This window comes from Chelonia mydas, chromosome 1 (assembly GCF_015237465.2).
Source record: "Chelonia mydas isolate rCheMyd1 chromosome 1, rCheMyd1.pri.v2, whole genome shotgun sequence".
In the NCBI taxonomy this organism is placed as follows: domain Eukaryota; kingdom Metazoa; phylum Chordata; order Testudines; family Cheloniidae; genus Chelonia; species Chelonia mydas.
The window spans coordinates 24,353,629-24,368,056 of NC_057849.1; the positions used below are offsets into that span (position 1 = coordinate 24,353,629).

The window sequence follows — 14,428 nt, forward strand, 5'->3', positions numbered from 1 at the left end:
AGCAAATGCTGTAGTTTCTTTTGGTAACCCTCAGTGGGATCAGAGGGTAATGGCTTGTAGAAAGTGGTGCTGGAGAGCTGCCTAGCAGCCTCTTGTTCATATTCCGACCTATTCATGATGACGACAGCACCTCCTTTGTCAGCCTTTTTGATTATGATGTCAGAGTTGTTTCTGAGGCTGTGGATGGCATTGTGTTCCGCACAGCTGAGGTTATGGGGAAAGTGATGCTGCTTTTCCACAATTTCAGCCTGTGCACGTCGGCAGAAGCACTCTATGTAGAAGTCCAGTCTGTTGTTTTGATCTTCAGGAGGAGTCCACCGAGAATCCTTCTTTTTGTAGTGTTGGTAGGAAGGTCTCTGTGGATTAGGATGTTGTTCAGAGGTGTGTTGGAAATATTCCTTGAGTCGGAGATGTCGAAAATAGGTTTCTAGGTCACCACAGAACTGTATCATGTTCGTGGGGGTGGAGGGGCAGAAGGAGAGGCCCCAAGATAGGACAGATTCTTCTGTTGGGCTAAGAGTATAGTTGGATAGATTGACAATATTGCTGGGTGGGTTAAGGGAACCATTGCTGTGGCCTCTTGTGGCATGTAGTAGTTTAGATAGTTTAGTGTCCTTTTTCTTTTGTAGAGAAGCAAAGTGTGTGTTGTAAATGGCTTGTCTAGTTTTTGTAAAGTCCAGCCACGAGGAAGTTTGTGTGGAAAGTTGGTTTTTAACATCCAACTGCTGTCAGTTGCAGTTGATTGCACTGTAACCCCTCCCGCAATTTATCCAACCCTATTTAACTAAATCTCCTTTTTTCAACTGCAGTTATTTCCCCCAGGCCACTCTCCTGCTGGTCGTTCTTGTGATTATTCGAAGAGTTTTGATGTCTCCAGAATATTTCAGGTGTTCTGGGTTGTACTGTATTTGGTTTGCATAAGGCCATACAGGAAGGGACATGCTGGATGCTGCTGTATAATGGGACACTGTTGCTTTGTGTGCATCTAGATTCCCTGGGTGAAATCCTGACTCCACTGAAGTCAATGGTAAAACTTCTGTTGACTTCATTCAATGGAGCCAGGCCTCATCCCCTGTTTTAGCACATGGGCTTTTGTCCATGAAAGAAAATTTGGGATTTATACTCAACAATCAAATGTAAAAAGAAAGAGGATTACAGATATGGGTCCTGATGCAGAACATTTAACTTTAAACACGTTCTTAAGTGCTTTCCTGAATTAGGATCCACGGTGAAGAGTAGAGTCTGGCACTAACCAAATCCTGGATCCAAACATGCCTGAAATTTCAGAAGGTTTAGACCCAGCTCCAAAACTTGTGTCCTGGGCCTATCTCTAGTACAGTGACGCTGTTTGCCACACGTATTGCTTGTTTTGAAGCTAGATCACTAAGTTTAACCCCTATGAACACTTATTGTTATTGCAGACCATGGCCTGATTCGGATCACACATTGCTATCTCTTTTTGCTTCGGTGAGTTACTCCTGATTCGCATCACTTTCACTGAGAGCAGAATCATGTCCATGTTCCTGTGCTTTTTTCAAACAGATGTCAAATTGTGCCATTGCATCTTCTCATTCAGGGGGAGTCCCTTTGCCCCCTTAATTATAGACTAACACAACTTGCAGACTGCAGACCGCTAATGAAAAAAGGAACAAAAGCAAAACAAAGTTGTGATTTTAGCAAATCCAGCAAGTTACTTACCTTTTCATGAGATTCTCCTTTAAACCTATTATTAATAATAAATGACAAATTTTTCCTGTGTTTACTGTATTATTGTTAATAAGAAGAAATTAAGGGCTCTTAAGAGCTAAGGCTAGAAATTTCAAAATTGCGTGACTAAAAGTTATATTCCTAAATCCAGATTTTAGCACCTAAATGACGATAATTATTATGAGTTTATTTTCTTTGGGCTGGTCCTTTAGGCCCCAATCAGGGATTGAGACCCCATTGTGCTAGGCACCGTACAAAAACACAGAACAAAAGGATGGTTCCTGCCCAAAGAATTTGCAATCTAAGTATAAAACAGGAGGCAACAGATGGATACAGACAGACAATAGGGGAGCACAAGAAAAGAATGAGACAATTATGAAAAGAGTAGCAAGAAGCAGTAATCACATAAACAACTTTTTGCACTTTTTATTAAGGTGCCAAAACTGGTTTAAGGTCTTAACTTTAGGTTCTTATGGTTGAAAATTTTGACAAACATTCTGGGTAACATTTCACGACTATGCAAATAATACATCAATACAATAAAAAAGCACCCTATTTACCTTTATTTGGCCTTTTTCACAGGGTTCACTGCAGACCGATCTGATGACAGTATTTTTCTTTGACCATATTTCATCGTCATCCATCTTCAATTCACCATTGTCCCAACTTCCAACATTGATATAGTCAAAGTAATCCTTCCCCATTTGCTTAAAATTCATAATCTCATACCTTGCAAAACACAAAATGAACAAACAGTTGAGTTTAGGATACAGTCACTAAATCTTTTTGATTTAAAGGAGCACTATCAAATCAAAATCTAATTAACTAAAAAAAAGTTAAAAGTATTTTCTAGTGCTACATGGACCACTGAGTCTCCCCTGCCTATTGTTGTAGTTATATAAGCATATTATCCTATCATTTTTAAAACAAAGTTTTTCTCTCCCCTGTTGCTGTGTGAAAGATCCCTATAGAGTATGGGAGAAACTGACTGACACAAAGCAGGGGAAACAGTGAAACTGACTAGACACAAAGTACTGCCAAATGCACTAACTCAGTGGTTCTCAAAGCCAGTCTGCCGCTTGTTCAGGGAAAGCCCCTGGCTCGTCGGACTGGTTTGTTTACCTGCCGCATCCACAGGTTTGGCCGATCGTGGCTCCCACTGGCCGCGGTTCGCCACTCCAGGCCAATGGGGGCTGCGGGAAGCGGCGCAGGCCAAGGGACATGCTGGCCGCCCTTCCCGCAGACCCCATTGGCCTGGAGCAGCGAACCGCGGCCAGTGGGAGCCGCGATCGGCTGAACCTGAGGACGCAGCAGGTAAACAAACCGGTCCGGCGCGACATGGGCTTTCCCTGAAGAAGCGGCGGACTGGCTTTGAGAACCACCGCACTAAATGAAACAATAAAAAAGGAAAAATGTTCTTCTCTAATCACTGTGAGCTCTATCTGGGGTTCTTCTATGGTTCCCATTACTGTACTGTCTGAGTGACTGACAGTCTTCAGTGTATGTGTCCTCGCAACACCCAGGTGAAGTAGGGAAGTACTGTTAGCCCCTTTTAAAGATGAACTGAGGCACAAAGCGGCTTTCCCAAGGTCACACAGGAAGCCTTTGGGATAGCTGAGACTTGAACCCAAGCCTTTTAAGTCCCTGAATAGCACCCTAATCACTGAATCATCCCTCCTGCTAGCCTAGTAATTTTAGGGTTCAGTTAGTGGCAACAACATACTTGGAGAGTAGTGTGGTTTTTTAAGGTTATGCTAACAACCTCTCCCTTACTGAGTATCTTAATTGTACAGAAGAAGATCGCACAAGACATCAGTGCATGACTATGAAAGCAAATGCTCAATTAATTTCAAAATAGATAGTGAAGTTGAGTGCAACATAGTCACTGCAAGCATTTATAAAAAAATTAGTGACTATTAAGTGCTTAAATTGATAATTAAAATTGTTGCAGACAGTGGGCAAAAAATGGGGCCACAAAGCCAAGCCACTCTGTCATGTTTACAAAAGGACAGATATTACTCAAAGCGTAACATGGGAGTTCCCTGTATGCACAGGTTGGTGAGTCACCTGCATTAGTTTAAAGGTCTATTAAGCAAGACAAAAATGTTTTGATGAAGTGCTTAACACACAGGGACTCAGTGGGGATATAGTACATCACACTGATATAGCTCCCAGTGTGCTCCCAAAAGCATAACAATTACATCATAAACAAAACATTTACGCAGCATTTTTCATCCACAGATCTCAAAGTATTTTAAAGGAAGATATCATTATGCCTGTTTTACAGATGGAGAAACTGAGGCTGGGAGATGAAGAGACTTGACCAAAGTCACACAGTCAGTCAGTGGCAGAGCTATAAGCACCATATCAAGTCCTGTGCCACCGAGAAACAAAGTAAAAGCTGATGGTAAGATTAAGTGTTATTGAGTGATATCAGAAGCTGGTTTAACACTATAGCCCAGAAGAAACAATTAATCCACCACACAGCCAGGAAGAAGAGTTGTATTTTAGTGCAGTGGTTCTCAAAACCGGTCCGCTGCTTGTTCAGGGAAAGCCCCTGGTGTGCCGGACCAGTTTGTTTACCTGCCGCGTCCGCAGGTTCGGCCGATCATGGCTCCCACTGGCCGCGGTTCGCTGCTCCAGGCCAATGGGGGCTGCGGGAAGCAGTGCAGGCCAAGGGAGCTGCGATTGGCCTAACCTGCGGACGCGGCAGGTAAACAAACCGGTCCGGCGCACCAGGGGCTTTCCCTGAACAGCGGTGGACCGGCTTTGAGAACCACTGTTTTAGTGGGTCTGGGTCATATTTATTTTCCTTGCTCTTTTGGGCAAAAAATGATCACCACTTCAACAAAAGATTGTCTAATCTTGTGCAGTGTGGCAACAAAACAAACCTTAAATTAAGCAAGAAGAAATGCTAGGTTGGTTTGAATGACACATACACAATGTGTCATTGTATGACTATGTAAGACACATACACAATGATGAAGGAGCTCAACTAGAAAGGGGGATCACCTGTAGAAATGGAAAGACCCCAAAACAAATAGGTCTTTCAGAGAGATTCATGGGCACGTTATCACAGCTAATCAAAGCCACTCCCCCACAATTAAATGCTCCACTCAGAATGTTGCCTGATGATGGTACAGCCTGGCACTGGGATAAGTGGCAAAAGACGACCTTTTGGGGATTTAAAAAAATAGCTGTCCCAGAAGTACCTATGGGATCCATACTTAGCTTCCTTAGAATATTGCAACACTCCTTATAATACTGTTTTATGAGGATCACCATTCAGAAGGACAAACTTTAATGCCAATATTTCACAGTCTTCTGGAGCCAAAGACAATGAAACCTGAAGTAGTTACAAAAGAACTCTGTGCAAACATCACATTGGGAAAAATGGAAGGGAACTCCTAATAAAATATAGTGAACTATTGCCCTTTTCATTCTATATCTCGCAGAAGTCCTGTTCTCAGAATAGGACTGGCAGAAATTCCCAGTGCTATGAAGTCCTTTACCTACCTTGGTTGTTCAGTAGCTACTGCTACATTGAAACTAGCTTGAGATAATGCTGCGGGGACTATAAGGTGCTTTCGGGAGCCAGGGACCAGACACTAATGTAAGTTTCCAGCATTGTCCAATCCACAGGCAAAATACTTATTGCAAACTCAGTTTCAGAACATACGAATTGGCATGGTGAAGGTGGTGATTGCAGTTACCCTGTTGCTAAAGTCCAGTGTGAACACTAATGCCCTCTTTACTTGGGTTTCAATTCCTTCTTTAGAGTTTCCATAATATTGACCAGCTAATAATTTTCTTCTTATGAAAGACAATTCCTTACATGTTACTTTGTTTTCTCCAAGTGTTCTCCTTCTATATCTCCTAAACAAATGGATTTAAATCCTCCATGAGCCTACCTGTGTGCTTTAAGTTAAGCATATGCTTAAGGGCTTTGTTAGTTCCAGCCTAGAATGCCCAGCGTCTTGTAGGATCGAGCATTTGTTGTGTATTGTCAAAATCTTGAGCTCTCTGGGGCATGAAGAGTATTTGTGTTATTTATTTGAACACAAGGGCACTGAGGCACAACAGTAACAATTGTAACACCAATTTAGATCCCCCTGTCACTGCATCCCTCCCTGTCCCAACCCCCCCGGGCACCCATCCTCCTCACTGCACCCCCATGCCTCTCACTGCATCCCTCCCCATCCTACCCCCTGCACTCCCATCCCCCTGTCACTGCATCCCTCCACGTCCCACCCCCATGCATCACCATCCCCCATCTCTGCATCCCTCCCCGTCCCTGAGGGAGGGGGGATGGAGTGAGCGGGGGTGGGGCATTGGGAAGGTGCGGGGCAGGGCCTGAGGGAAAGGGCAGGGCAGTGGGCGGGGTAAGGGTGTTCGGTTTTCTGGAATTAGAAAGTTGGCAACCCTAATGCAGATATTTAAGACAGGGAAGAGGTGGGGATGAGTTCTGATTCTTTCTCCTACTATTGCTAACTACAGTTGCTGGAGTCCTGAAAGAACTAGGGACCAGTCCAGCTAGAAGACAAAGCAGAAGCTAGGAAATAGAGGTAGACCTTGCTAAAAAGGCTTCTTCTTCTTCATACCTGAAAAGAAAATGTTGCCCAATCTTTATAACTAGAGCTGGATTTAATAATGTGTCTATCACTGGGCTGAAAGATCACAGAAACCAGGTCTATGTTTTTAAGTAACGAGGTCTTTAGAACCTTTCCTCCTCTATATGATACATTAGTTTGCACATGGAGAGCCATGCTTTACTCAGTGTACACTCAGTGAGGCAGGACTTCTTGGCAACCACATTCCCGCACTGAGTAAAGAGCACAGTCAACCTGGAGCCCTTCCCTTGGTGAGTGAGCATCTTGTTGGGGATGCCCTCTATGGCCATGATTAAAATCATGAGTAAATAACAAAGCAGCATATCTGGCATTGCGCTTTCTGATAAATATTCACAGTACCTTCCTGGTGAGTCTCCATTCTCATCGAACAAGATCACCTCCCCAGAAACCCCAGTGAAGTTAGTCTTCATGAGAGAATCCAGGAGTTTTTGACCATCTATAGGCTTCATGGCATCACAGAGACCCGCATAGCCTGGGCATAGTGACATCTGCATGTTGTGAAGACCGTACGCCATAGAATATATGGCATTGATTACGAATCCCATTTTAGAATCTTGAACATGTTGCGTTTTGAGAGTCAACTGACCTGTTAGGAAACAGCACAAAGTTTAGTCATTGCCATAGACAAAAACATGATGAATCTTCAAACGTTTTTGCTGTGTATCTATTATTAATATTTAAAAACCCTCTTAAGAGACACTAAGCAGTATAAATATATATATAAAGGGTGGAGAGAACAGGTCCTCTTTTAAACATCTCATGATCCTGTTGGTCTCCATCTCAATGAAGCAATAGAATCTGTGCATCCTCATTTTCAGTTATCCCTCTTTCACCCTATATTTTGTGTGTGTATGTATCTATTATAACATACTGTAATACTTGGAGGCTCCCAGGAAGTGACCACAGTCTATGAGATTCTTTCCACTGACCTCAAAGCTAGTTGATTCAGCCCTTTGTGGTTGGTGTGCCACAGAGGGTGCCTATGTAATAGGAACCGTATGTATCATCTTCTGTGTTTCCAGATTTATGGAGAAACCAAGCGTTCAAAAATAACTAGATAAGTTCATGGAGGATAGGTCCATCAATGGCTATTAGCCAGAATGGGCAGGGATGGTGTCCCTAGCCTCTGTTTGTCAGAAGCAGAGAATGGGCGACAGGGGATTGATCACTTGATGATTACCTGTTCTGTTCATTCCCTCTGAATCACCTGGCATTGGCCACTGTCAGAAGACAGGATACTGAGCTAGATGGACCTTTGGTCTGACCCAGTATGGCCGTTCTTATGTTTTTATGTAAGGAATCGAGAAATCCACTACAAGCCAAGATGCTACCATGGGAATGAAATCTTGAGTGGAATTGGCAAACTGACATTCTGTCAGCAAAGCGGTCTTATTAATATCATACTGCTACCTGGTCGTGTAGTAGCCACAGCTCCTGCTGAAATCTCTGGGAGTTGTGAACACTCAAAACCTTTCAGGATTATGGCTTCTGTGAGTTACTCAAAACTGAATCTTTCTATGTTTGGTAGTAGGTCTGGAAGTTAATGGGATATGTGGAATTGGAAAGGAGCATCTAACTGTCAGTCGACCCTGTAGAATTTTTGTCTGGTAACTGTGTTAAAGGACACAAACCACTAGTTTTAGGCCTCACATGTAGATAGCCTAGATTATCCCTTGCACTGCAAGTGCAGAGCAACCCTGAAGCTAGCTTAGCTGCCTGCAAAAGCATCACTTCACCCTACGTGGATCTCCAGTGGTGTGCAGCTGAAATAACAGTGCCTGTCTCTCCTTCTTGCAGTCCACCTGGCTGATGATGAGAGGGTGTGGCCAGGGCTCCCATGGGATTCCTGGCTACCATAACAGCCTTCCGCTCTTCATAACCTCCCTAATGTGGGGTTTCCTTTTCTTCAGTCCCATCTCTGCAGGGTTTCCTCTTCCACACACCAACCTGATGCATTCTCTTTGCCTTATCCTAGGGACAGTAACCGCCCCTCTCCCTGATGAAGACGCCAATAGAGAAGCAGTGAGGAGCAGAAGTGTAAATGGAGGCAGATTACGGTTTAATGGGAGAGGGAGGCATTCCACATCTGTAGTGGGCTGGGTTCTGAGGACAAGTTAACTCATCTGTCCCTTCACAAGAGACAAGTTACTCATTCAGAAAATTAGTGTGATCCTTTTCTGTTAGAAAGAATGTTCAACTTTATGAAGAAAACTTTTGTAAGGAAACCTGACTCTGGTTAAATAAATACATCAAATTTGAAAGTTGGCCAACTTGGTCATTCTGCTCAGACACATTCTATTCAGGGGATTTTGTATCCACTGGTGAAAGGTCAAAACAATGAACTGACTAAATTTCAGGAATGAGCATCAAACCCAAACCTGTGACTCATGAAAGACTTCAGTACCTAACACATTTAAAGAGAGTTAGGATCTGTTTAAGAAACCTGCCCAGCTCAATCAATACTTCCACCTTTTAACAAGCTTTTAAATATACTAGGTAATGGCTCCTGGATCTGTTTTGCTGCCTCCTTTGGAATTAAAACCTGTGCAAGGCAGCAGGCCGGACAGGAGTTTACAAGGATTGGGAGGGCTCCTCACCAGAGGACTGCAGCCAAAACAAACACAAACCCGCACCTCCTGGAAGGTTCCCATATAGTGAACTTGGCTTTTCATCCATTTCCAGATATCTTCATGTTTTCCAGTACATCAGATCTTCTGGCACAATCCCAATCAGTTATTATTATTATTATTATTTTATTTATACTAAAGCAGTATCTAGAGGCCCCAGCTGAATTGGGGACCCTACTGTGCTAGGTGCTGCTCTGAATATTTTACAATCTAAAATCCCAATCCGGGGAAAAAAGAACAAACGTGCTAAATTTTAAGCACACAATTAGTTCCATTGTTGACCCCTCACACCCACCCCGGTCCAGCGGCCCATAGGTATATTGTCCAATTACAAAAGGAGGTATCTGACATGACTTTTCACATGATGCTGGAGAACTAGCCTGTTCTTCACTCGCCTAGCAGTGGCGACTCCTGTCCTGTACGGCTGGGCCCAGCTCCTGTTCTGTGATTCACTGAGCCATGTTGCAATGCCACTCACTCAAATTTGGCCCAGCTGCCCCTCCTTCATGACCTAGGGGCAGCAAGGCCAAACTTGAAAGGCACTGCTATCCTTGTCACCAGGTCAGCGTGGAGAGTCAGGCCCAGTCTCATAAGACAGGAGCCACTGCTGCCTGGTGAATGTGCAGGAGGCTTGCTTTCCAGCCCTGCCCCCGTCAACCACTCCAGGGGCCCCCCTCCACACTGGGTTGAGATTAGGTTTGTGGTGGGTGCAGCAGGCATGATCGATCTCATGTGTGAAATACACAGGCATGACAACAGGTGTGAAATTAACAAGCCAAAAGGTATAATGGAAAGTGGCAACACCAATGACTCTTCGCCCCCCCACCCCACCCCCATTGCAAAACCTGGCTCTGACACTGTCTCTCCTCAGAGAGGGTTTGGGCATGTATGTGCCTGACAAGAATATTCCCTGAGAATATAACAATTAATGCAACCACAAAAAAGTCTTGGAGGGGAGATAAAACCTCATGCTGCATTAAGAGAATGTTTAACTAACTATTAGTGAGACCAATTGGAGAGCAATTCCTATGTTCCTGTGTTTTAGTGACCTCTTGATTTTAATGTCCCTGGAAAATGCATTAATTGAAGATTTTATTTGTCATTATTGCTTTACTTCTAGTATACAGTACTAATCTCTTACCTTAATTCCTTATCTTTCTGCTGCTTCCCTCTTCCTGGTGTTTCATCTTTCATACATGTCTCTCCTTTATTGTTTTTAAATTACTTCTTGCATATCCTGTTCAGTTTCATTGGTCTTCCTATCCAGAGTATATTTACGGCTAGATGACATTAATAACCTTCAGCATCCATTAATTTATCTTCCAAGATCTTATCATTCCCCGTTGTGTCCCATTGCGTTATCTGATTTGCCGTTAATCAGCATTTTATGCACGCTTGCAAACATTAGCTATGCTGAATGTCAGGCTGCTTAACTTTTTTCCTTTTTTTTTAGCTTGGTCCTTTGGCCTACTTTAGTCGTAGTCACATTGAGAGGCACCCTACAGGGTTTCTTTTATAACCTCCGAGTGTTAACAACATGTTGGCAGCGCTCATCCAGCCAAGAGAGAGTAGACTGGATGCTACTCAGCCTCACGTATCATCGGCAAAACTGTCAGCTACATTCCAGCCATCTTTATCATTCATGAATTGCTGCACCGCGCACCCCCTCCCACACCCAAACTCCCTCCCTAAGCCTGCACCCTGCACCCCAATCCCCTGCCTCAGCCTGGTGAAAGTGAGTGAGGGTGGAGAGCGAGCGACGGAGGGAGGGGGGGATGGAGTGAGCAGAGGGTGTGGCCTCAGAGAAGGGGTGAGACAGGGGCATGGCCTCAGGGGAAGGGGTGGGGCAGGGGGCAGGGCAAGGATCTTTGGGTTTGCGCGATTAGACCGTTGGCAACCCTACCGGGCGTGCATGTGGAAGCCCTGGCCATGCTGTAAGAGTGTGCCCAACAGCGCAGCCAGCAGCTCGCTGGGCACCAGCCAGCACAGTCACAGCAAACGCCCAAATGTCAGGTGGACCACGTCCGCACATGGGGGCCCATTGACTCTTCTGCCCGGTGGCCCGGAATTGCTGTCGGGGGGCAACTGTCGCGAGCAATTTCATACGTAATGGGAATAACTGTGATGTGGGCAGTCATAAGGGAGAATAAACAATGAGCTCTACAATATCTTTTCCAAACAGTCACTATTCTGGTTACAACCACACATTAATCCTTAGGGGTCCATCCTGGACCTGAGAAACCTCCCTGACAGAAGTGTAATCACAACCAATATGTTTCTGTGAAATGTCTTGTTCTCCATGAATCGGCTTTGTCTCGTGGAAATCATGTCATTAAAAAATTCCTGACCATCTTTATGAAAGATTGCTGTGTGCCTGCACTGGGGAACAAAAGGGGGCTACATACATCCCCAGGGCCCGTGCATAAGGGAAGTAGCTGCTGCCAAGTGGCACTGGCCACGCTCTCCTTTGAAGCCTCCACCCCACCAATGCACCAGTCAGAGCACCCGAGATGGCACAGAGTGGGAAGTAATCTGTGCCAGTAACAGAATTAGCTCAGATTTCATCCACCTTGGGGAAGCAGGGGCCAGATTGTGGCTCTGAGAAGCACAGTTTGGTTCCTTCCCTGTTGTTGGGCAGTGCACCAATGTGCTTGGCCCTTACTGGAGGAGGATGAGAGGATGACAATCCAGTCCTTAATTATGACTAAAACGTAGGAGTGGTGCGAAAGTTCACTGGGGGAAAATATGTCTATAAAACTGTTTTGTCATTGAAAACCATTTCATACTGTCAAAAGATGAAAGGTGACCTAAAAGATCTTTCCCTTCTCTCGTCTCCAGTCCTGATTTTCAGAGGTGCTGCACTCCCACAGCTCCTGTGAACATTGGGTGAAGTGGTGGGCACTCAGCTTCTCTGAAAACCAAATTTCCTCGGTCTATGACTGAGTATGAACTTTTTTTTTTAAACCTGCTAATTATTTGTTTCATTCTCCTGAGGTAATGTTTTTTCCTAATTAAAAATAATAGGCGTAATAACTGTAACGATAGATTACATGTAAAATCCACAGTAATCGAAATTAAGTGGAAAATTGAACAAGCGTATTACATTACAATGCACGCAATTACTCAGCCTCAAAATTAACAGCTCACAAACTGTGCTGTTAATTAAAGTGGCCGATAGAATGAATCTGACATGCATCAGCAATAATATTTATTTTAAAATGATATTCGAACTGCCTTATTACCAATGATGGCTTGAAAACGGAATAACTTTACTCTGAGTTGTAGGAACTCTTGTTACTGGGCTTTGTGCTGCTGTTTTATAGAATTATTACCCAGTCTTTCATTACACATTTGATCTCACTCAGTTCACCTGATAAATTGTAATGAGGCTGCTTAGCTCCTCACAGAAGTGGCTAGCAATCGTCAAAGGAAATCTGAGGGAATTAGCTGTTCTGGTTTCTGTACCTGGGGAAAGCATTTCCTTTACATGTGATTGCTTCCACTTGCCACAGAGGGGCAAATTTGCCCCACAGCATGTGGCTGTTGGTCTGCAATACATCAAGGCTCTGTATTTAGAGAAAATTTATTTCCTTCACTTTGGTTTTTAGATTATTTTAACAATACTGAAACACTAAAAAATGGAGATTTGTTTGTATTAAAGTCCCAAATCAGAATACTCCCAAACTTTGGGAAAATTTTGACCTAGATCCAGACTCTGTCCTTGGCCTGCAACTCTAATTCTTTTACAAAGTCTAAAGTGATCTGAGGCCAGTTCACCAAGCATTGTTTAAGCACATGCCTAACTTTAAGCATAAAGATATTTCCACTCTCCTCAGTGGGACTATGCATGTACTTAAGGTAAGGCACATGCTTAAATACATTGCTGAACTGGGTGTTAGACCCGTATTCTAGAAAGCACTTCAGCAGATGCTTAAATCTATACCCATTTAGAATAGCATTTAAGCATACAGTTAAAACTTCCAAGTATGTACTTAAGTCCCATTCTCTTTGAATGGAACATACACATGAATGTACACTTTGGCACATACTGAAGTACTATCCTCAGTAGGGATCTTCCTGTAGATGGTAATGAGGATGAAACCAGTAGCATTCAATAGAAATTACTCTTAAACAATCAGTAGAATCTAATGGAGAACAATTATGAAATTCTATTTTTATACCACCCTATAGAATTATTAAATAGACAACCATGCCCCTGCGGTAGAATACCATGTGCTGGTTTAAAATGTCCATAGAAAATATATGATTCTTTTCTATTACATGCTGCATGATTTTCAGGATTTACTTGCTCTGTCTTGCACATTCACATAGGGGAAGAATTTAAAAAGAAGGAAACAAACCCACCTATTCAATTTTCCAACAAACCCCTTTTTGCTTTCTCCCATGCTGCTCCTCACACATGGGAGGAGCACTCTGTAAACATCTGCAAAGCTGCCTCATTAGCCTCCTTCAAAGCCTCTTCGCTATGAGGCCTACAAAAAACTTGACACAAGACAGCGGATGTGATGAGACCAATGGCTATCATAATGAGGCAATGTTATCTCATTGTTTCCTTGTACTCCTCAATTTGTCTGTCTGTATCCATCAGTTGTCTCTTGCATTATACTTAGACTATGAGCTTTTGGGGGCAGAGGCCATGTTATTGTTCTGTGTTTGTACAGTGCCTAGCACAATGGGATCCTGGTCCACGATGGGTTCCTAGGTGCTACAGTAATACAAATAAACAAAACAGTAACTATTTGAACCATAAGCCCCCATATTAGAGACCTCCAGACTGACAACAACAGATTGGCAAATTCAATGGATAAATTCCTTGCCCCATTGATGTCAATGGCAGTTTTGTTAGTAACGTCCATGCATCCACTCTATGCCTTATTTTGGTGAGGTTTCAGTTTGCCTAGAGCGAAGATGTGTTAGGAAAACATTGTTGCTCGGAAGAAAAGGCACTAGGAATTTGGAACTCTGTGTGTATATTTTCTTTTGAGAAAGAGGAAGACATTGATATATACTCAGGCTGCAAAGGGCTAAAGTTATATAACATCAAGGGGCTGGCTTAACCTCTTGTGACATGGTGCTGGTGTTGGCGATTCGTCGACTTCAGTGGAATTACTCAGCTGTTTAGACCTATGCTCATGTTTACTTGCCTCGCTGAACTGGGGCCTTGGTTAATCAAAAGCATCTGACTGGTGCCAGAGGGGAAGCACATTCCAATTCTTGTAAAACCCCAAGTATTCTTGGGCTATGGAAAGTCTCCAGTTCAAGGTGTATTTTAAATCCTTTACGCTGACCCTTAGTCTACTTAGGTGGCTCACATCAATTCTCCAGTGACACGGAATTGATAACATTGAGCATGAAGTCAGATAAGTCTGCACACTTCTCCCTTTCAGTAGCGCTCTAGCTGGGCGGAAAATCAATGTACTTTGCAACAGCAGTTGCAGTGGC

At 43.5% G+C, this 14,428-nt stretch overlaps 1 protein-coding gene across 6 annotated transcripts in view; it reads right to left on the reverse strand.

Moving 5' to 3' along the window:
• Positions 1–14,428, reverse strand: part of GRM5 (glutamate metabotropic receptor 5) — a 327,880-nt gene that overhangs the window by 51,688 nt on the left and 261,764 nt on the right. For all 6 annotated transcript variants that reach the window (XM_037889517.2, XM_037889525.2, XM_043528671.1 and 3 more), the window contains exons 5-6: positions 6,678–6,924; positions 2,268–2,436 (exon numbers count right to left, since the gene is read on the reverse strand). In XM_037889517.2, coding sequence (XP_037745445.1) covers positions 2,268–2,436; positions 6,678–6,924 — 416 coding nt within the window. The remainder of the gene's footprint in view (positions 1–2,267; positions 2,437–6,677; positions 6,925–14,428) is intronic.